This window comes from Sminthopsis crassicaudata, chromosome 5, assembly GCF_048593235.1.
Source record: "Sminthopsis crassicaudata isolate SCR6 chromosome 5, ASM4859323v1, whole genome shotgun sequence".
In the NCBI taxonomy this organism is placed as follows: Eukaryota; Metazoa; Chordata; class Mammalia; order Dasyuromorphia; family Dasyuridae; genus Sminthopsis; species Sminthopsis crassicaudata.
The window spans coordinates 281,881,808-281,906,793 of NC_133621.1; the positions used below are offsets into that span (position 1 = coordinate 281,881,808).

The following is a 24,986-nucleotide window of genomic DNA, read 5'->3' on the forward strand; positions in this document are numbered from 1 at the left end:
TATAGATATACATTTTTACATATTTCCTTTTGAATCATGCTGAGAGGAAAAATCTGGGGGGGAAAAAAGGAAAAATCACAAGAGAAAAAAAGAAAAAGAAAAGTGAATATATCTTGTATCAATTTTACAGTCTCCTTAGTTCATCTCTCTGGATGATGTGTGGAGTAAGATATGGTGAAGACCTTACAGATTAAGCACATATTGATCAGAGACTGCTAGCTAACGTAAAATCAGGCCTATAGGCCCCAGTCACGTGAAGGCCTAGGCTGCATTCCTTTGCCCAAATAGGGATTAACCTATACGTGGCCGAAGAAGCTATAAATCACATTGCCAGCTGCATTCCACTGACCAAATATGGCCAATCATAAACTATGAAGGGTGAGATTTTGAAGGCTCTTTGTCTGAAATGTATAAAAGTTGTGAGCATCTTCAAGGGATCTCTCCTGCTGTGAATCTGGCTCATAGACCAGGATAGGGTCCCCTTCTGGAGATTGTAATAAATAATTCTGCTTTTCTATGAGTGATCCTCTGAGTAGCCATTTTTGGATAGGATTTTCAATCCTTCACAATGAAGAGGGCATTTTCATCCAAAATTTATTGAGATTGTCTTAAATCAATGAGCTGTTAAAAATCTGCACAATCTTACTGTTGCTATGTACAATATTTTCTTGGTTCTGCTTGTTTCACTCATCATTAGTTTGTGTAAATCTTTCCAGGCCTTTCTAAAACCAACCTGTTTATCATTTTTTATAGGAAAATAATATTTCATTACTTCCATGTACCACAAGTTGTTCAGCCATCTGCTTATTTTCCAATTTTTTGCCACTACAAAAAGGGCTGCTACAAACATTTTTGCACATGTGGATCCTTTCCCCTTTTTTATGATTTCTTTGGGATACATGCCCAGTTGTGTACCCCATCCTTTTAACATAATCTTATTGTAAGAAGACAAGTCATAGAATAAAAGACATTCCAGAACAGGCAATGTAAAGGCACATGACAGGCATTCATAGAGCACAATGTAATACCAACAAAGACTTACACAAGAGAAGAATATCACCAGAGAGATGTATGATTAGAAGGAACAGTGTAAAAACAAGGGAGACTCTAAGAAAAGCCCTTGTGAATCAATCACAAGTTTCATGAGAGTAAGCATCACAGGACAACTAATCTGGGACTAGAAAGGACAGGAGACGTCAAGTAATCCACCCTCTCCTTTTACAAATGAGAAAACTGAAAGCCAGGGAGCTGACATCGATTTTCCCAGATAACATAGGCAATAAGCATTAGACGGTGGATTTGAATTTCAGTTGGTTTCTTGCATCTTACAAGGATTGCTTTTTTTCAATGGGGTTGTGTGTGTGTGTGTGTGTGTGTGTGTGTGTGTGTGTGTGTGTGTTTTAATCTTGGATCCTAGCTGTAATAAAAGTTCATTAAGAAATACAGTTCTTTTGGTCCAGAGATGGTTACACGACGATTTCAGAATGATGCTTTGGGCAGTCCAAGAGTTCTGCAGTTGCTTCATTGTGATTAGATACTTTTTCTTGACTACAAAGAGTTCAATAAGAAGAAATGATAAACAAAATGCACAGGCCACTAGGGGGCACAGTGATGACAATGCTGGGACTTCAATACTTGCCAATCAATGACTCTGGGCAAGGAACAACCTGTATATGTAAATGGGGTCAATAATAATCCCTATCTCCCAGAGTCTCAGTGAGGTTCTAATGGTATAAAACATAAACACTGGGAAAATCCTAAAGCCCTATATAACAGATCATTATAATCGCCAATTATTCTAAGATTAGATGGAACCCTTAAGTTTTGTCCTAAAGTTTGCATTTGTAAGAGACAACTTGAGTTTAAGGAGATGGGCTGGACATAAACTGGATTTGAATCCAGCCTCAGATACTTGGCTGATTGGCTATTCCTGTGAAACTATTTAATCTCATTATTACTCTTCTAATGTAAAAAATGTAGGGGATCATCTTAGGGTTCTTTCCAGATCTAAATTTATGATGTTGAGATCTCTACCAATCCACTTGGGCATTAAAGTCAATCTTTTACTGAGTAGACTAGAAAATGGGATCACAGAATTAAGAGATGGAAAAGACTGACATCAACCAGCCTCGGTTTCCAGAAACAAGTAACACCTGATATCTTCCAGTTCTTCATCTGTGAACTTGAGATTTAGTGGATACAGCAATAGGCTTTGAGTCAGGAAGACCTGAATTCAAATCCAGCTTCAGATGCTCAGTAGCTCTATTACTATTACTAGCTAATTAACTTCTGTTTGGCTCAGTTTCCTCCAATATAAATTTTAGGATGACAATAATAGCATCTATCTCACAAGATTGTTGTGAGGAATAAATGAAATAATATTTGTAAAGAGTTTAACACAGAAACTGAAACACAGTAGGTGCTTAATAAAAACTTATTTTTCTTCCTCCATTCTCATTTTACAGATAGGGAAAATGTAAAAGATAGTTTGTAAATTCTGGTCTTCTAGCATCAGGCTCATGTGTGTTAAGTGAAACAAATGTTATTATAGTTTTGTTTTTAAATAAAATTATCTAATTCCATTTTCTTTGCTCCCTTTCTCCACTAAGCCATGCTATCTCAAGTAGCAGGATAGATAGAAGAAAGATGTTTAAAAGACTCTCTCTGTGGCTTCCAGCCACACTTGTGGCTAAATCTCTCTGAATCTCTGTGGTTGTGGCTACCTGCCAGGCTGTAGTGGCCTCTTTTTCTATTGCTCAACCTCTCCATGGTCAGACCATTCCTCATCTGGAAGTTTTGTCTTTCTAACTCTCTCTGCCAAACAAGCCAGAGTCCTGGTCAAAGCTCAATCTTTCCTGCTTTTTTTCTTTACCCCTGAATTTTTGTATCCAGGTTACAGGGAATCATGCTGAATGATAAAGAACAAAATTTACTAATAACTAACATTTATATGGATCTATGAGTACCATGAGGGCTCTTGTTATTGTTTATTTATTTATTAGGATTCAGAAAGAGTTCACAGAAGAAATTCTTATGTAACCTTCTTAATCATTATGGATGCTTGGACATCACGGTGACTATGCTATAAGTATAATATCAGATCAACACATAGAAGAGCAGAAGTTGGAAGATGTGGGTTAGTCTGAGTCATCTGGGAGCAGCAAGTAAACCAGCAATTGTTAACAATTGGCATTGAGTCTTTAGTGAAACTTGGGAGGGAAATCGAGACACTCCTTGATGTGTCATGAAGCCCAACACCCAGGATGCATTCATGACCAATAGTCTAGCCAAGAGGAGATTTCACAAGGCGAATGGGAGAGTGAAGTAGTCAAGCCCTGAGCCAGTCTTAGATAGTTGGTTTTACTATGTCAAACCTGTTTGATCACTTTTCAAGAGGTGATGAATGGGAAACTCCAAAGGTCATGGTGACTAGGATTTACAAAGAAAGAACTTGACCTTTAAAGAAAAAAATTCTTGAGAATAAAGAGGAAAAAAAAGGAACAAGAAAAAAATATAGTTGGGATTGGTCTCCCCAAAATTTAATTTCTGGCCACCAGGGGGCAACCTTGATAAAGAAAAGTCGATTGGGGGAGAACAGATAAGGACCTCATTCAAGAACAAGGTTTAAGAATATGTACAAATTGGATGTTCTCAAACAGAACTTGAAAATCCACGAATGTAAAAAAACACAGCCATCAACTCTCAGTTGTCACGGCTTAGTACTGTGGATAACATATAGTAGGCACTTAATAAATAAATTATATTTATAATATAAATAATAAATTTCCTTCTTCCCTCCCTTAAGAACTTTCTCTCCCCTTAGCTCAATTATAGCATTACAGATATAGATGAGAAATGAACTTTAGAGAACATCTAGTCTACTTCCTTTGCAGATGGGGAAACTGAGGTACAAGGAAGTTAAGAAAGCATCACACAGATAAGAATCAAAGCTGTGAAATTTGGAAGAGGCCGTCTAAATCTTCAATTTAAAGTTGAGGAAACTGAGTTAGTGACCTGTCCAAGATCCCATTATTTTCTTTTTGTGTTGGAATTCGAATACAGGTTCACTTTGCCAAACTATCTTTCAAATTTGTTTTGCTTAATTTGGGATAAGACAAACTTTTAACAACTTTTAAAATATGCTATCAAGCTAGAGAAGGTAATGTATGTTCATTATGTGCAGCAAGGAGGCTGGGTTAGAGAGGTCTACATCTTGTGCCCAAGTTTGTCATTCACAAACTACAGGACATTGGGATACTGACCCAAACAAATCTGAAACCTAACAGCACACACCTAATGCTTGTCCAATAGCACGAATTAGCCAAAATATTTTTGGGAGGAGTTTCTCTCTATGAAGCCAATTTCACCAAGAAACTGTAGCCATCAGCCAAGTAAGATAACGTATTTCTTCCTAAGTATACTTTTCCACCTAAATCAAATCTGCTTTTAGAAAACACTCACTAGTTCAGACGGAAGAGGTCCTGGGGCTTCAAGCCCCTACCTGATACCAATCATACTGTAACAGGCTTACTGGAATTAATTATTTGGTTTGAAAGTGATGAGTCCATTCCGATACCCAAGGAAAAAAATAAATAAATAAAACTACACATGAGCTTAGGCACTGTCATTGACTGGATTATTTCCGGGCCTTCACATCTGACAAATATGACAAGGGAAAATCTTTGGCAATCAAGAATTCTTATATTTCTGCCTAGACAAGCCCTGAAGGCTTGGGCCAGGGCATCTGGCTGGGTGCATGGAATCTAGGTCAAATCTTACACCTGGAAGGATTTCTGTAAAAAAATAAGACAAAAGCCGGGTGGTATGTGGTTTAGGAGCACTCTGTATATTACAGCCATGTTTAGAAATGGGGAAGAGTTGATTAATACTACCTGATGAGTAACTGCTTCAATAAGTAAAACTGAAACTAAAATGGTTCATCCATTGAAACTCTGATTTTCGTACAGACACTACAACTGTGAATTAGGACCAAAAATGAATCATAAATAATAATTATATAACGTTTTATTTATTTACATTAATACATATACTATATAATTCCATTATATTTATGTTATGCAATGATATGACATAACTAATATTTATATAGTAGTTTACAGATATTATCTCATTTGAATAGTAAGAAAAAAGTGTACCATATTACTTTTCAAAAATCAAAAAGCTACTTTAAGGATCCCAAATTTCTCCTGAAGAAATCTTTTTAATACCAATATTCTATTGATTTGACTTATGTATTTAAGTCATGAAAAATCTGACCTACTAAAGAATTAAAAAAATAAGCAATGAAAGGTACATAGTGAACAAGAGTGGGTAAGTTACAAAACATTAACAAAAAAAAATTTTTTTAATTAGAACAAAGGATTTTTTTTAATGTACACCTTAGCAAAGACAGATTGATCGTGGTCATTATAGACCCAGAGCAGAAAAAAACCTCACCAAAAAGGCATCTAGTTCAATTTGATCATTTTACACATAAAGTAGGCTCATACAATGAGAGGTCACAGAGATGTCATAAAGCAGAACTCAAACCTGGGTCATTCCCTTTCTCCACCTTCAAAGTTTGTAACTTTGCTACCCCCTACACTGAAAGTTAACCAATGGCCAGCATGTAGACTCCACTAGTATCAGAAGAAAAGTGTCAAGAAAAAGAGAAGGCTCTTAAAACAGTGGATCACAAAGGTAGATGGGCTACCTGTTTATTAGCCTCTAGTCATAAGTAAGACTTCTATCTTCAAGAAGAATTTTAACAGATGGTTCCAGCACCCCACTTTCCATAAACATGGGAAATTTTAGACTTCTAAAAGCCTAGGAAGAGTTAATAGCCTCTCAGTTTATAGGAACAGGTAATATAATAGGCTACTAAAGGATCCTTTAACTTAATATAAACAGTTTGAACAAAATAAAAAATATAATCCATATAATCCAAAGTTAAATGATTTTTTATTTAAGAAACAATTTTAGAGGAGAAGGAATTTAAAATTTTTGTTTCACTTGATCAGGTTATTTTTTTTATTGCAGTGAAAAAAAAAGATCATTTATTTAATGGAAACTACAAACTACAAATATGTTAAATAAAAAGAAGCATGAAAAGATTTATATGATCTGATGTAAAGTACGCAGAACCGAGAAAACAACATATTCAGGGACTATCACAATGTAAATGGAAATCCTAGCTAATTTAAATTTAAATTGAACATTTGAAACAAGTGAAAATTTCAGAATTTGAAAGAAGCAGCATTTCCCTCCAGAAAAAAAAAAAAATAATAATAATGAGAAGACACTTCCTCTCAATTGCCTGCAGAGGCAGAAAATCCACAAGTGTTTCAAATTTTTTCTAATTTGGGAAGGGGAAAGGAGAGTTGAAAATGACCACACCCTTTCAAGATCTTGGTTCCTTAATAAAAGCAGTGCTTCTAAAATGCTGCCTTTAACCAGTATTACTTCTTAAGTCTTACACTAATCACTCCAGGTCTCAGTCTCCTCATTAAATGACCTTACTGCTTCTTTACAATTCTATTTCTATGTAAGAAAAAACTTGATGATGAAGTGCTTGTAGAGCAGAGGGAGAGATGAGCGAAAAGGCAATTGTATTGGAGGGTGGATGCAATATTAAAGTAAAAAGTAATAAGGGCTTAAACTACAATAATATGAAAAGAGGAATGAAAAAAAAAAAAATAAATAAGAGATGTTTCCAGTTTGTTAACATGGTCATAACACCAACTACCACTATTTCTACAAAGACCAGAAGAAGATTGTATATGAAATTGTGATTCTCAACTATATTACGTAAAACTGGGCTTTTAAAAAGAAAAGGTTGTAATACATACAATTCTGTCTTCCTCTGAATTTAAGAGAGATATTACAGGAAAATTAACTAGTCATTAAGTGCTGCTGTGTAGTAAAATTCAATTTCTTTTATTTTGTATTGATTACTTTTTTATTCAAATTAAATTTATTTAAATTATATATAGGATAAAATTAAAGTTTGTTATACTGCATCTTTATATATATCATCTGGGTGATGGTAGAATAAAGAGAAAAGTGATTTCTGTTAACTGAGGAGAAAAATTACCTTCCTGAGGAAAGGAGCTGTCTTTCTTTATCGCCCCAGTAGGTACTATAGTATCTGGCACACAGTAGGTGTTTGTGGATGAACTCTCTGGTACCCAGTTTCATTATCTGAAATGAGGATTTTAGACATAGTGACCTCCACGGCTGTATCTAAGGCTAAACCTAGATCCTGTGAACAGTAATTACTGCTTCTGTTTATGTTCTTTTTGCTACTTAACACTGGTCCTAGCATTTCCCTCTATTTAGTTCTGAAGTTCTGGTCTTCAAGACCTGCCTCATTCACTCTGGCCAACAGTGATCAGTAATGAACCTAAAAGCTACTCTATCCAGTTCCAATGAACCACATGCTGGCTCATCCTCAATCCGCTCTCACCACCTTCGTCTTATCTGGATAGAGAAATAAACCTGGAATCCAGAAGAACTGAGTTCAAATCCTGCCTCAAACAACAACTAGCTCCATGATACTGGGCAAATCACTTAGAAACAGGTTTATCTTGTGTGAAATGGGGCAACAACAACTACCTCCCAGGTTCTTGGGAGAATAAAATAAGATAATGTTTATAAAGTGCTTTGCAAACCTTATAGATCTATATAAATGCTATTATTACTTCAGTCTACAATAAATGAGCCAAAGTTTCTTAGATTGCATTTTGCAGGAAAACCCTCTCAGCTCTTGGAAGTTAAGCAAAAAGGGCTTACCCTACACAATCTCAGATAATACCTGAGAGGAATGTGACCTCCTAAGAGTGGCAGGTTCATTTCATGAATATCTCTAAAGATTACAACAGAAAGCAAATTAACTTTATCTTTACAATTCTCTCAAAGCACCTGTGGAAAAGGGATAGGGGAAGTAGAGATAAAAGCTCCTTGGAAACCATCACCCATAAGCAGAAGTCTTGTTGGAAACTCACAGAACCAAGGATTCCCTTGGCTATATACAGGGAACCTTGGCTTCCTGTTAGTGTTCTTATTATAACTTCTGAGTCCCAAATAGAAGACTGCACTACCTAAATAAATATGCACAATGATGCTTTTTTTTTTTTTTTGAGGAACAAGCTCTCCCACTGACCCAATACTGACTTGTGAAGTAACCTTTAAAAAATTTGTAAATATCTTTAGATATCTGAAAATCTTTTGCTTAAAAAAAAAAACAAAAAAAAAAAAAACCAAAAAAAAAACCACACAATTTCAAATGCATCCAGAGTCAGAGAAAATTAAGGAATCTAAATGAACAACAACAAAAAAAATAGTATTTCTACTTTTTTGTTTGTTTCTTTCTCCTGGGTTTTTCCTTTTGGTTCCAATTTTTCTTTCACAGCATGACTAATGTGGAAATGTACATGTATAATCTATGCCAGTGGTCCTCAAGCTTTTTAAATAGGGGGCCAGTTCACTGTCCCTCAGACTATTGGAGGGCCGGACTATAGTAAAAACAAAAACTCACACTGTCTCTCCCCCTCAGCACATTTGCTATAACCCAGCTGGCCGCATAAACATCCTCAGTGGGCTGCATCTGGCCTTCAGGTCATAGTTTGAGAGCCCCTGATCTATGTTGGTGTGTTGAAGAGTAAGGAGGAAGGGGCAAGAAAAAAATGATGTTGAAAACAAAACAAAAATCTTAATTTTCATTAGGCTTTCCACTTATTTTTAAATTTAAATTTCTGCCATTAAACATTATTGTTATTTTATATTCTTGACATTATCAATTTTATTTATTTATTTTGTTTCCTTGAAGATTCTTCTATGTAGGGGCAGATAGGTGGCACAAAGGAGAGAGCACCAATCCTGAAATCAGGAAGATCTGAGTTCAAATCTAGCCTCAGACACTTAATAACACATCCTAGCTGTGTGATCCTAAGAAAATCACTTAACCCCAATTGCCTCAGCAAAAAAAAAAAAAAAAAAAAAGAATTCTTCTATGTACACCAAGTCTCTGTTTCTGGGTGGATGGCATGTTTATTACAATTAAATTTTATTAAGAATTTATTGGGGACCAATTATGAAAAGCAACAGTACATTGAAACCCTGGTACTTGCATAAGAGATAGATGAAAACTAAGTTATGAAGCTTGCTGCAAAAACATTGGAAAAGTTATTCAACCTCTCCAACTCTCAATGTACTCAAAAGAAAAATGGAGGGGCAATAATAGTAGCACCTAAGTCACAGAGTTTTTTTTTTTTTAAGTTTTTTATTTTAAGACTCAAGTGAATAAAAACATGTAAAGAATTTTGGAAAGCTTAAGGGATCATATAAACATCTTTATGTCAAATAATTAAATAAATTAGCATTATATACAAGGCACTACACTGTGCTGAAGAAAACACCTGGGGAAATAGCAGGAAGCTGAAAAGGATAAAGAGGGGAATCAGAGGAAAAGAGAGGGAGAAAGAGGATTTGAAAAAGGAATAAGGGAGAGGAAAAGAGTACAGAGAGAGAGGATAAGAAAGAGAAGAGGAGAAGAAGGAGAGACAGATAAGAGACAGAGAGTTCTTCAAAGAGTTACATTGTGGATGGTCCCAAAATTCAGAAAATCCATCCAACTTCAGACAGTGAGACACCCCCCCCAAAAAAGGAAAGAAAACTGAGGTATAAAATAGGTCACTTGACCAAGGTCACACAATGAGCAAGAGATATTAGATTGAATTCAAATTCAGGTCTTTCCTAACTTTCTTTTCTTTTCTTTTTGCTGAGACAATTAGGCAAAATTTGAACTCAGGTCCTCCTGATTTCAGGGTTAGTGCTCTATCTACTACACCAACTAGCTGCCCCTTCCTTCTTAACTTTCAATCCTACAAATTCCCTCTAACCTACTTCGGATATTAAAATAGTGTACAGTAAAGTTCTTCTCAAAGAGCTTACAATTCAGTTAGAAAGACACTTAGAAATAATAAAAGGCAAATAAGAAAAGAAATATGTATAAAATTTAGGCTGTATGGTTTAGGTTATGAGAGCTGTGAAAATCTCACAGGAAGCAGAATTCAATTAGGACTAAAACAGTCTTTGATGGAAACCTCCACTATAGACAGAGTCAATTAGTTCAGTCAATAAACATTTATTGTATAATATTTTGTATACACACATATGTATATTTTTAATTTCTACATATATATAAATATATATATATATTTTTATACACACACACACACACACACACACACACACACACACACACACACACACTTTACTATGTGTTAGGCACTGTGCTAAGCACTGGAGATACAAATAGGGAGGGGAGGGAGGAAGACATGGCAGGCCTGCCCTCAAAGAGCTTATATTTTAAAAGAGGAGGATAATACAAAAAAAAGGAAGATGATATTGTGGAGTTTCTAGAAGGTATCCCTCATCAGGGCATGGTGATGATCATCGTGGTAGATTTAAAATCAAGCAGAACAATTTGACAAAATCCAACACCAATTCTTATTAAAAATACTAGAGAGCATAGGAATAAATGGAGTTTTCATGATCAGAATGCATGAATCATCATGAATGACAATGCATTCATGAATTATCATGAATGATAATGCATGAATGATCAGAAGCATGATAAAATCATCTAAAACTATCAGCAAGCATCATATGTAATGAGGATAAACTAGAAGCATTCCCTCTAAGATCCGGAGTGAAACAACATGTCCATTACTATTCAACAATGTATTAAAAGTAATGAGGAAAGAAAAAAAAAATTAAAGGAATTAGAGTAGGTAATGAAGAAACCAAATTATCAATTTTTGCAGATGATATGACGGCATACTTAGAGAATCCTAAAGAATTAACTGAAAAACTACTAGAAACAAATCACAACTTTAACAAAGTTACAGAATATAAAATAAATCCACATAACTCATCAGAATTTCTTTATCTTACCAACAAAGTCCAGCATCAAGAGGATAAATTCCATTTTAAGTAACTGTAGATAATATAAAATATTTGGGAGTCTACCTATCAAGACAAAGTCAGGAAGTATATGAACACAAAACACTTTCCACACAGTCAGATCTAATCAGTTGGAAGAATAACAAGTCTTCATGGGTAGGTCGAGCTAACAGAATAAAAATGAAAATTTGACCTAAATTCACCTACTTATTCAGTGCCCTACCAATCAAACTGCCAAGAAATTTAAAAAAATAATTAACGATGTTCATCTGGAAGAACAAAAGGTCAAGAATTTCAATGGAATTAATGGGAAAAAAAAAAAAGCAGATAAAATGGCCTAGCTGTACTGAATCTAAAACCGTATTATAAAGTAGCAGTCAGCAAAACCATTTGGTATTGGCTAAGAAATAGAGTAGTGGAATAGGTTAGGTTCACAATATACAACAGTTAATGACTATAGTAATCTAGTATTTGATAAACCCAAAGACCCCAGCTTCTAGGATAAGAACTCACTATTAGACAAAAACTGCTAGGAAAATTAGGAAATAATATGGCGGAAATTAGGCATTGACCAAAACCTAACATCCTAAAAACAGATAAGGTCAAAACAGGTTCAAGATTTACACATAAAGAGCATAAACACATAAAGATATAATCAAATTAAAAGAAAAAGGATAGTCTACCTCTCAGATCTGTGGAAAAAGGAGGAATTAATGGCCAAAGAAGACTAAAGTACAGTAATAATGCAAATTGGATAATTTTGATCATATCAAATTAAAAAATTCTTGTATAAACAAAACCAATGTAGTCAAGATTAAAAGGGAAGAAGAAAATTGGGAAAAAATATCTTACATCCAAGGGTTCTGATAAAGGTGTCATTTCTAAAATATATAGAGAGTTGACTCAAATTTATAAGAATACAAGTTATTCTCCAACCGAGAATTGGTCAAAGGATATGAACAGACAATTTTCAGACAAATTAAAATTAAAACCATTTTGGGGCAGATAGGTGGGGCAGTGGCTAGAGCACCAGCCCTTAAGTCAAGAGGACCTGAGTTCAAATCTAGCCTCAGTCACTTAACACTTCCTGGCTGTTGTGACCCTGGGCAAATCATTTAATCCCAATTGCCTCAGCAAAAAAAAAAAAAAAAAAAAAAAAAAATGACCAGCAGGATGAATACAAAGAGGCCTGGAGAGACTTGCATGAACTGATGCTGAATGAAATGAGCAGAAGCAGGAGACCACTATATATGGCAACATCAATATCATACAATAATCAATTCAGATAGATATGGATCTTTTAAAGAGTGAAGTGATTCAGACCAGTTCCAATGATCTTATGATGATGACAGCCATGTACACCCAGAGAGAGGACTGTAGGAACTGAGGGCGGGTGACGACATAGCATTTTCACTCTTTTTGTTGTTGTTTGCAGCATGACAAATGTGTAAATATGTACAGAAGAATTGTTCATGTTTAACATATATTGGATTACCTGCTGTCTAGGGGAGGAGGTAAGGAGAAGGGAGGGAAAAAATTTTGGAACACAAGGTGTTACAAGAGTAAATGTAAACTATCTTTGTATTTATTAGCAATCATTTTTATTTTTTAAAATTAAAATTTTTTAAAATTAAATAATAAATTTTTATTTTCAAAATACATAAAGTTATGGAAAAAGTACTTTGCTCCACCCTTCAAAACGAAGAGGCAGAACAAAGTGAGGGACCAGATGAGGTGTGAATAGGAAAAGTGAAATCATCTCTTTGCTGATGAGTTTCCTAGTGATGAACTGGGGATGGAGAGAGATGATGATGATGACAAATCCCAAACCATCTATACTCCACATTATGTTTGAGAAGTCTTTTTTTTTTCTTTCCTTTTTTTTTTTAAGCTTTAATTTCTATTCAATCTTATTTTTTAAATAATATTTTATCTTTTTCTAGTTATATATAAAAATAATTTTCATTTTCATTTAAAAAAATTCAATTCCAAATTTCCTCAACTCTTTCTAAAAAAAAAAAAAGGAAAGAAAAAAACCCACATAACCTCAGCATGAATCATGTATTTACTGCTTGGATCAGCTTTGGTTATAAGGAAAATATTTTTACATTAAATTTTCTCCAGCCCCTTTTACATCTGAAAGCAAAACCCTTTGCTGCCACTAATAACATGACTCGATTCCACAGCTGTGGAAACAGCCTGGGCCATCCGTTGCAAGTTTACGCTTAGATCTTTGAAATTATCTTGCAAAAACACAACCCACGACTGGCCATTTCCTTCTGTACTGTGGATTTGAAGTCTTTGCCAGCAGGGGACCAACCTTAAGGCAGGACAACGGAGAGGAACACTGTCCCCAAGCTCCCTGTTTATGCGGGTCAGAAGGAGAATGAGAAATGCAGATAGGCATCTGGCATACCTGGGGCAACTAAGTCCTAGGTGGAGAGTGTTGATTCTACCCCCAGCTGTTTGACTTTTAATGTGCATTCCAGGCTGACTTGTAGCCTCTAACTAATAAGGAAACAGGTCGGTTTGTTTCCTCCCAGAACCAGCTTTCAAGTACTTGCCTATTTTCATAATAGTGCTACAATTAGCAACGCAGTTAAACTTAACCAGGGTAACTAAGTGGTGCAGGGGGTAGAGTGCTGGGTCTGGAGTCAGGAAGACTTATTTTCATGAATTCAAATCTGACCTCAGGTACTTGGCTGTGTGACCCTGGGCAAATTACTTAACCTGTGTGCTCAGGTTCCCCATCTGTAAAATGAGCTAGAGAAGGAAAGGTCAAATTGAATGTGAAAATTTTTCTGATTTCTAAAATTTTGCATTTTCTTCCACAATGAATTTAGGTATTGGACAGATCACAGTACTATGTCAAAGGAGACACACAACAAAGCAATAAAAATCTCTGTAGACTAAATGGTCTCTGGAACCCAAGACCTAAAACTAATACTGATTATAAACCCAGAAGGAGGAAAGTGAAGGAAGGAGTAAGGATGGATAAAGAACCCCAGTGGGAAAGAATATCTAAAGATAGGATATTGTATATTATGATCTTTAAGCACAGTGCTGGAAGATTATTGGCACTTAATACTTATTAGTTTCCTTTGCTTTGAAATTTATATATTTAAATATTTTATAGATAACTCACACGGGGCAAACATTCACAATGATAGGGGTGAACCCTGAAACTGTCCTCCCTGACTTTTGGGGTGAGTTCTGAAACTCTCCTTTGACAGAAACCCACCCTTCAGGGCAGTTAAGTGGTTTTATTAAGATTAGCCTAGGATTACTCCCTTAGTGGTCTCATATCTAGGCCTGGGGGCAATGACAGAATTGAAGGAATCTCATTCAATAGAAATCCCAGTCTCAGATTTCTTATAAAAAGATAATTTTAAACTCCAAATCTTTGCAAAAGTCCGAAGTAGGAATTATGCTTTGCCAAGGGACCTCTCCTCTTGGCACAGCTGCCTACCAGGACTCTTGCCCACTGTGAAGATACCTTCTATTTCTCTGCCAGGACCTCTTGCCACTCGGAAATCTGTCTTCCTAGCAAAGCTGGCTTCTCAGCCAACAACAAACTTCCCTTTTGCCAGTCAGACTTTTTGGGTTTGTGACTTCTTTCACATTGAATCTGCTTCTCCAACCAGAGAGGATTCCCACAATTCTCTGCACTGCCACTAACCCTATCAACAAGGTGGTCGGGAAAAGTACAAGGATATTCTCAAAAACTATAGGACATGGAAGGCACTGGGCACAGGACCACCCAGCACAGTGTGCCCTCTACAAGCAAAGCAGAATTGAATTAGCTCAGAAGAAACACAAGATGTGCAAAATTAGAGAAATCACCCCAAATGTAGCCTGACCTGTAGCAGAGCATTCCCCGCTCTGATCAGCCACAGCCGGACCAACTTTAAGGGACCACAAAGACCAACCACCAACCATTTTAGATATAAGTAGCTGCAGGGTAAGTTTAACTACTTTTATTAGTGCTTCCCATTAAATGTTCCGTTTTTCACTTTAACAAGAGTGTTATAAAGACAACATGTAAAAAAACAAACCAAAAAAAATTTAAAAGAATTAGGATTAACATAGCCACGACCCAAGATTCCAGAAGATTCATGATGAAACATGCCTCCCCATCCAGAGAGATTGATTAAGGACACTGAGTGCAGAATGAGACATAATTTTGGGGACATGGCTAATGTGGAAATTTGCTTTGTTTTGCTTTATTATACATATCTGTAATAGGAGTTACTTTCATTCTCCATTGAGGGGAAAGGTGTGAGGAAGAGAATAAAGTTTTTGCTGATTGCTTAAAAAACAGACAAAATATTTAAAATATTAAGTTAATAAAAATTTATGAAGTGCCTACTATGTGCTGGGTACTGTGCTAAGTTCTAAGGGTACAAAAAGCAGCAATAGAAGTCCCTGCCCTCAAGGAGCTTACAACTTAATGGGTGAAAGAAGCAGTTATACTCAAACAAATTAAATACAAGTTTAACAGAAGATAGTAAAGAGAGAGGGAAGGCACTATGATTAAGAGGGATAGGGAGGCAGCAGGGAAAGGTGGGAGAAGGCATGAATGGTACCTGTGAGGAGCAGCCTATACTGGGGGATCCTCTGCACAGGCTTGAGCAGGTAATGCTTTATGGCCAGGTTAGCACACCTCGGGCTCATCTGTAAAGAAAGCCAACCAAGATAAGCATCAACCAATTGCTAAAGGAACCAGATGGGAAAAGGAGAGAAGTTGAACTTTTTAAATGGCCTGCAGCTCCAGCCAGGGCATCCGCTTACGAACTTGTGGACATGTTTTTATTTTAAGGAACAGCTGTTACTCTAATAGAGCTAAGTGGAGGCCAGATGGGTGGCTCAGCCTGATCCTTCCCACATATGCCCCATTTCTAAGGGAATGTGGGCGTCTCCACTCACTGAGCCAAACTGGAGGATGAAGGGGGTTGGTCTCTGAGTTTTTTGATCATCTCCTTTTTGCAAGAAAAAAAGGACCTTCCAAGTCAACCACAACATTTCAGATAACTTTATGCAGCCTTTTTGTGTTTCTTGTGATCCCTTGACTCACTTCCTCCAAATGCAAATTACTCCAAGAGCATAAATATCTCTCCAAGCACAAGGTAACCCAAGAAATCAGGATTCAGGAACTTTAGAGTCTGTACTTAATTTTACAAATAGGGTCATTTAAGCTCTGCACATTTTACATTTATGGAAAGATAAGGGATCCATCTTTATTCTTCCCTATTTCTGCCATAAAAATGTCCTAGGATAAACTACTTGTTCTTGCTAAAACTCTCAGGATGTATTTCTAACAATAGAATCCATAAGTTAGATGAAGGAGGTTAGACTAGATGGAATCCCATCTAATACAAAATCTATGGTCCCAACCATTCAAATAATGAAGGGAAAAGGTATGCCAAAATTACATAAGACTCTAAAAGTAGCCTTGCAGATTGGCTAGTTACCCACAAACATGAAAGATATCACTTGGGAGAATGGCTACAAAATCTCACCCCTAATATAAGAAAACAACTAGAATAATTTTGTTGGCAGGATGATTAAAAAAAAAAAAAAAGTCAAAATGAAATTAATGTTTCATGAACTGCCTTAAATTATTTGAATGGTTAAATGGTTAGTTGGCTTCCCTTTTCTTAAAAAAAAAAAAAAAAAAAAAAAAAAAGCATTTTAAAATTTTTTTTAAATTAGATTTCCCCAGACCATAGAGACCTCTTATCCACACAGCTTTGCTGTGATGAGACACCATTCTATGTAGTGGGCACTATGACAAGAACACCTTTTCTCAGACAGTTTACAATTTAGCAGAGAGAGAGAAATGCCAGTTTAAAAAAAAAAAAATAAAAGGCAAAGTGGGCATAGAAGAAGGCTGAATAAACGGCAAATACAATGAAAGCTGTGAGGAAAGAGAAATGTCAAAGAAGCTTAATGGAAGAAACAACTGACTTGGCCCTTGAGAGAGGAGAGGGACAAAAACAAGGAATAAATGTCATGCAATCCATAACTATCTACAGATCAGATTTAGGGCCAGAAGGGGATAGAAATTAGCTAGTCCAATTTCCGCATTTTACAGAAATTCAGGCCCAGAAATCTGAACCCAGGTGTTTTTGATTCCAATCTCCTTTTCCATGCTACCTCTCATATCTGTGGTTGTTGAGGCTTTAATTATAATAATGTAATATAAAAACATTACATATTTTTTAAAAAGTATAGTACCTTTTATCCAAGCTGTTTAAACTGGGGAAAGGAATCCTGCCAACAATGAACTGATTTCACCACTGAGGAAATTGAGTAATCGAGAAGCTAACAATCTCAGGGCCACAGAAGAGGTCATTTGGTAGTGTTGAAATCTGAATCAAGATTTTTTGCAGTAATCAAAATCAACTCTCTATTTTTAAAGGAGACAAATTTGAAGGGGTGGGAAATTGGGGGAAGGGGAGGAAGAATGAGAAATTGTCTTCACATGTAAAGCTTTTTTACACAGTAGTCCAAAAAATCAGCAGCATGTTAAGACTTTAAAATCTTTGCATTTCTATTTGCAAAGTTGAAAATTCCCATTTGAGATTTAAAATGTGAAACAGGAAAAGAGCTATCAAATTGAAACACAAAAATGGATTTTTACTAGAGGAAGGAAAACCTGAAAGCATTTTACCATAATATCCTAGATATTTCTCCTCCCTTTTTCAGGAAAAATCTTAAAACAAACCCAAAAAACCTATATTCACTGCATTCCATTTCTTCATCTCTCACCTTAATTTCTCACTTAAATGAAAAGATTCTATTCAAATAGAACAATGTGCAACTGACTTTGGAATCTGATATATATATATATATCACACATATATTTTGCTCCTCACCTTTCTTGCTTCCTCTGCTACAATATACAAAGTTGATTACTTCCCCCCTCGTCTCTGGACTTTCATGATATGACTTACTCCTGGTTCTTCTCCTGCCTGACAGTCTCCTGTCTGTCTCTTTTGTTAGTTGATTAACCATATCATATGTCCTAACTGTGGGGATTCTCCAAAAACCTCTCCTAGAATTGATATCCTTTGCTCTTTTAATGAATAATAATTCCAACTTCCATAGGTTTAATTAACATGTCTCTCTGGAGCTTTAGGCTCACATCATCAATTATATATTGGGCATTTCAAATTGGCTATCCTAGAGACACCATGGCAGAAACAGAACTCTATCTTTTTTCTCCAAACCCATTCCTCTTTCGAACTTCTCTATCCATATGGAAAGGGCCATCCCTCTTCTAGTCTCTTGGATTCATTGCCTCTAACTTCTCACTATTCCTCACCCCACCCATCTAATCAATCATCAAATCTTGCTGTTTTTACCTCCTCAACATGTCTCCCATCCAACCTTGTCACAAAAGCCATGGCTCTTACCATCTCCTTTGAAGTACCAAAAGTCTCTTAACTGGGCTCTCTGACAGAAAAAACTCAACTTAACTCTCAAATGGCATGTTACTTTAAAACTAGTCAACTGAATTGGCATCCCCATATTAAATATTTGAAGAATGAAGGCAGATCCAAATATGTGTGGACATAGAAATATGTTATAATGATGTATTACTTACCCTTATAAAAAAATAAATAAATAAAATCTTTTAAAAAAAAAAAAAAAAAGGAAGTTGGAGCAGCTAGGTGGCGCAGTGGATAGAGCACCAGCCCTGAATTTAGGACCCGAATTCAAATCTGGTCTCAGACACTTAACACTTCCTGGCTGTGTGACTCTGGGCAAGTCACTTAAACCCAGCCTGGGGGGGAAAGGGGAGGGGGGGGGAAGAAGGAAGCTACTAGCAGAGATGAATCAAAAGTTATTTATTAATTGTCTACTGCATGCAGAGCACTTTGATAGGATCTGGGCTTACAAAGAATGAATGTAAGTAAGTATATGTAGAATTAATTTTTTAAAAACTAAAAACAAAAGAGTTAACAGGAAAAATAAGTGATGTCTACTATTCTGAATTCCACAGTGTTTAAGAAAAAAATTTTTAAAAGGCACCTTTGAATATAATGTGCCTGAAATAGTTTCATCATACTCTAAACTCTTTGAAGGCAGAGTTCTCCATAAGTAGAACTCCTAGGGAGAACTCACACAGGGCAATGCTCACAAGGTGGTCCTAAAAAGCAATACAAAGAACTCTCAAGGTCTCTCTTAAGAACTTAGAATCAAATGTATGACATGGGAGACACTGGCACAAGACTGCTCAGCATGGTGTGCCCTCGTCTATACTCCATGAGTAAAGCAGAATGAAAACCGCCCAAACAAAATGCAAAATGTACAAAGTTAAGAGAAGCTGCCCCAAATGTTCACATAGACTGCGCCCAACTTGTGATAGAGGATTCCAAGCTGATATTGATCTGATCAGCCACAGTCAGACACACTATAACTCGATTCTAACACAGGTATGTCATTTTGGTCATCTTCGAAAACGAAGGACAATAACAATGGGGCAAACACTGTCTTTTGAATCTTTTTATTAGTGCAGTGCCTAGCACATAGTAGGGGAATAATAAGAAATTACTGACACAGTAAACCCTTAATAAGTGCTTTCACTCTAGCTAATGAAATAACATTGCAATTTAAGAAATGATGAATATGTGAAATTTAGAGAATCATGGGAAGACTTTATGACTGGGTGCAAAGCAAGGAAGTGGAGTCAAAACAGCAGTTAGTGTTAGATTCTTACTAAGTGCTAATGAGATAATGAGATTTTAGGTTCTTACTAAGTGCTAAGTCAGTACTTAACAATTCTCTAGTTCTGGTCTTTACTAGGAGTTTTACCCCTTTGAATTTCTGGGGAGGAGCTTAATGTTTAAAAGGAGCAAGTTCACTGGTAGAAGTAATTTTCCCACAAGCCCATGCGTCATCCCATGCCCATTCTCTGGGAGGATAAAAGAGGGTGACACTCTGGAGGAGGAGGAGTCTCTACTCTAGGTCAGAGTTGGCGGCTCTACAGGTAGAACCTGGCCGAGAGATGGAGTTGAGACAGCAGATCTCCCAGAGAGCGATCGGCAGTTTGGCGTCCACAATGTGGGGCAAGGACTTTTGCTTATCCTGACAAGGACTTACTCTGAGCCCTCCAGAGGAGCTAGCCCGGACCTTGACAGTTATGTATCATGACTTTAAAAATAATACAAGGAAACACCAGAAATCAGATGAAACAGAATATCTCATTTTGATTCCAAAGAACTCATGATGAAATATATCTCTCTCCTCTCAGTAGAGAACTTTTACACTAAGAGGAAAGCACTTTTTAAAACAGATTTTTATTTTATTCCGGTAGTGTTTTTAAATTGCCAGGATTTGTCTTTGTAGGCTCTACCAGATCTTTCTCTCTCTTTTTTAAACAAAGAACTGTTGTTTGTTTTTTTGTTTGGATTTTTTTTTTAAAGAAAAAGAATAAAAGGGGGAGGGGAAGTCAGCAAAATTGATCAACACATAGAAAAAATTTGACATTTTTATGAAATATTACATAGCTGTTGAGTCTTGCCCCTGAAATGTGAACACCTGCAATGGAGTAGGGAAAAGTATTTTCTTACAGCTCTTACTTTGGAGCCATTCTGGTTATATGTATGATTTTGCAATATTCTGTTTATGTTTGATTATGTTGAGGTGGTCATTGGGTATATTGTTTTCTTGACTCTGCTTATTTCACTTTGAACTAGTTCACATAATCCTTTTCTTGGTATTTCTCTGAATTCAGCCTACAGTGTAATGCACGTGCTGTTTGTATTAGGTTTTGTTTACTGGCTTACCTTTTTTTAAGGGAGGTGTGTGTGACAGAGACAGAAGGGGAAGGAGAAGAGAGACAGACAGGCACAGAGAGGAAAGGAGACATGGAAGGAGAAAAGGAGAGGGAAGGATAGAGTCATAGAGGGGAAAAAGGGAAAAAGAGAGGGAGGGAGGGAGAGAGGGAGAGAGAGAAAGAGAGAAGGAAGAGGAAGAAAATAATAAAATAAAATATATTTATAAAAGATATCTCTGATGTTAGGTATACCTCAAAATCTTTAACCACTGAAGCAAAGTTCGGATTCTTCTTACACTGCTCATCCAGAAGAGCTACATTCTTGTCAAATTCTTTTATATACGTGGAATACATTTTTAGGTATGGCCCCTTCTTTACAAATATATCAGCTATTCTCTGCTGCTCAATCCTAAATGAAAAGAGATAGCCCAGAAAACAAACACATGTTAATGTGGGTTCCAACATGAAACTACTGAATTCATTCATAAAATATTTCATGGCATTTTATTATAGGATTTTAGAGGAAAACAAAATGCAATTTCAAAGAGAAGACTAATAATAATAATAATAATACTTAATCATAATAACAAATAAAAGCACTTACAGTCTTTTATGGTTTACAAAAATTATCTGGTCCCATACACTCATTTTAAGTGGGATGTTAATTGACCTATTATCACACAGTTAATAAAGTCAGCACTTGACCCAGGCCCTTTGACTGCAACCCTAAAGCTCATTCTATTGGGGCATGTTGCAACCTCTAATTCTACTGTTATCTAATCACCTTCAATATCATCCTTCAAAACTTTAACTTAAAGCCAAGCAATAGTTCTGATTGGTCCTGATCATCTGAATCAATACAACTTAAGGTTAACAAATTATTAAATGACCAATGATTTATATTCCCAATGCCCTCCATCATAGTTCATCTAGTCTAACACCCTAATTTTCAGAGGAGGATACCTGAAACCCAATAGTTCAATGACTTCTCTAAGTGCCCACACAGTAAGCATAGGAGAACTCATTCTGACTTCTAATCCATTATTCTTTTCACTATATCATGGAAAATTAATAACTCAAAGCAGATATCGATGCAGAATTGGAATTGCCCTCACTCAGTTAACTATTTCTTCTTTATCCTGTATATAGTTTGTGCACATTTGTACCTAGTGCTTAGTACAGTTACAATACCTGGCACAGAGTAGGCACTTAAAAACTTCTCAATGATCAAAGCTAGAAGTCACTGGTGAAAATCTTTTGGATCCCTAAATAACAATGAAGGGGACCATTTCAGAGAAACTTGGGAAGACTGATATGAATTGATGCTAAATGAAGTGAGCAGAACCAATTTATATAATAACACTGCTATTATAAAAAGAAACAAGTCTTTCAGAGTGGGCTCTGAAAGTAGATCGGAGTAGAGATCTGATCAATGCAATGATTAGTAACAATCCAGAGGGTTCAATGAAACATGCTACCAGCCCCACCTGAAGGAAAGAAAGGTGATCCATATAGGGGGCAGTTTGAGAGTTATTTTAATTGGATTTTGTCAACTGAGAAAGTCATTTTCTCATATTTGTAACAGATAGTTTTTTCCTTTTTCAAAAGAGTGGTGCGGGAAAGAGAAGAGAGAATTAATAACATAAAAATTTAATTTAAACAAAATTTAAAAAAAAATAGATCACATTCATTGTGATCTCAGACGTTCACATTACAAACCAACACTAGGTCTTGTTTAGCTTTCTGCTTTTTTTATCTTACCAGTTCAGCATCCTTTCTTCCAATTCTTTCAGAAGATCTCGATTGAGTTCATAGAGCTGAGGCAAGTAGTACAGGATCTGATTCAGGATTCTGTCTTCAATCACTGGCTTTCCAAGCTGCCTGGAGGCCTGGGCTACTGCATCCCGGAAATCCTGCCAGAGTTCAGAAGAGAAGAAAAAAAATTCATATATTTACTCATAAGTGGAAAACAGAGTAGGGCCCAATGGAATAATACAAATGGCACAGCCAAGTGGCACGCTTCCTCCTCCTCACTATCTGTTTTCCTGAAGCCAACTAGAGTTCTCTGCAAGGCTTCAGACAGAAAACAATATTAGAGATGTAAAACTACAGAGCTAGTGCTGAAAGGGAGACTATTTATTGCTTATTGTTATTTACAAATTAAAGTTAGGGCCAGAGAGACACGCAAGTCAGAGAACTAGGTTTTGATGACTGAATTCCATTATTTAGGCTTTATTCCACTTGAAAGGGTTAGAATGCCTTTAAGAACCACTGTAACACAGATTTTGAATAAGACAATCCCTACCCATTTAAAGACAGAAAAGCAAGGGGAGTGAATGGAGTCTGTCTAGTGTTATTAGTTTGAAGGAACAATGTTCTGCTAATTGGCATTTCTGCTCAACAATCAATCTTACACCTTTATGGAATTTTTCATTTGGGTTCCAAATGAATCACAACTTTCCAGTTGACATACCTCTATAAAGAACCCAATGGAACTTCATAGCACTTAAACAGTAACAAATACAGTGTGAGTAAGGTGACTAGACAATCAGCAAGGAAGTGCTAGGTTCTAATTCTGCCTCTGACACACCCTCAAGACAGTGCTCAAGACGGCTCTTTGAGAGTTTAAGTTATGAATGAGTTGTTGATTCATACAGGTGAAGGATATTAGAAGGTCTGGATTCAAGTGCCATTTCTGACACATAGTAGTTATGTGACCTCAGGCAAGTCATTTTTAAAATGTCCACAATAACCCTGAGAAATAAATGCTACTTTTATTGTTTTTATTAAGTACTTGCAGTCATGTTTAACTCTTTGTGACCCCATTTGGGGTTTTCTTGGTCAAAATACTAGAATGGTTCACCATTTCCTTCTCTAATCATTTTACAGATGGGGAAACTGAGGGATACAAAGTTAAGTCAATATCACATTGCTATAGGAAGTATCTGAGGTGGGATTTGAATTCAGGTCTTCCCGTATCCAAGCTTGGACAGCAAGGTGCCATTTCTTTGGCGACAGAAACTGAAAACCACCTACAGAGGCATGGAGAGAGATTGTGATTTGCACTGGTAGAGGTACCATTCATACCAATAAAGAGAGGGTCAAAGATTTGATGGCATGAGAATCTCTTCTATTTATAAAGACCACACTCCCTTCCTTAAGCCTTATTAGGTGTTTTTTGTGAGATAGAACAGGAACCCCCCCAAAAAAACCCCCAAAAAACCCCTCCACTTTCTGGCACCAAGCTTTTCTCTAAGATTATCCTAAGTGGTTCTTGGATAACAGATGTTGGGTATGTACCCAAAGCCTTTATTTTTCCAAATGTTTAAAAAACAAAACCTTCCAAGTCCTTTAAAAACAAAATTCTAGGATTTTGACAGAAAACCCAGATCCAATCTATAATAAAGATGAGTTTTTTTCAGAGGCAGAAAAAAAAAGAAACGTAATAAGAATGTTCAGAATAAATCAACATTATCCAACTTTACTCTTGTAAAAACAGACAACATACTAACAATAGGTGTAGTAGCTTCAATTACAATTATTATTATGTTTTATAGAATACAATCTATAAGAAGGATAGTATAAAAATGTATATCTATAAGCATCAGGATGGGTAGTGTGTAGTAAGATTAGAGGAAGAGTCAGGAAGTCCTGTTTTCATTTTTCACCTGGGATACATTCAGATTGGGTGACTTTAAGCAAGTAATTTCACTTTTCACAGCTTCAAGTAACTTCTGTAAGCTACAGGTGGGTCCCTCATATTGGTGAAGAGAGGTGTACACAAATAAAATAAGAGGTCTAAATACTACCCTCCTCCCGTGATATAGCATTCATATATCATTTTTAGAGCAGACAGTGGCTCCATTTATTATCTATGACCTATGACCCTGAGTGATGATAGTGGTGATGGTGATGATGAGCCGAAGTCATACAAGTGTTAGAAGAAAAAAATCTGCACCCAGGTTTGGTGACTCTAAATTCTGTGCTCTTATGATACAAGTCACCTCCAAGGCCAAATGCTGCATTTTTAAGACAGGACATTATATCTAATGACAGGGTAATCTGACTGAATAGAAATCTTACAGGTAGCAATTGCCAGAGAAGCACTTAATTCAACTGTCAACCTATGATTTGTGGCTTATATCCATCAGTCCTATTACTTTCATAATCCCATGCTTACAAAGGACAATTCTACTGTTAGCAATTATTACCTAAAATAAGAGTTGACAAATTCTTG

At 36.2% G+C, this 24,986-nt stretch overlaps 1 protein-coding gene across 2 annotated transcripts in view; it reads right to left on the reverse strand.

Annotated features, from left to right (window-relative positions):
* The window catches only part of LOC141544764 (nuclear receptor subfamily 2 group C member 1), a 266,102-nt gene that overhangs the window by 133,469 nt on the left and 107,647 nt on the right, over positions 1–24,986 (reverse strand). For both annotated transcript variants that reach the window (XM_074271280.1, XM_074271281.1), the window contains exons 6-8: positions 22,511–22,662; positions 21,002–21,158; positions 15,552–15,639 (exon numbers count right to left, since the gene is read on the reverse strand). In XM_074271280.1, coding sequence (XP_074127381.1) covers positions 15,552–15,639; positions 21,002–21,158; positions 22,511–22,662 — 397 coding nt within the window. The remainder of the gene's footprint in view (positions 1–15,551; positions 15,640–21,001; positions 21,159–22,510; positions 22,663–24,986) is intronic.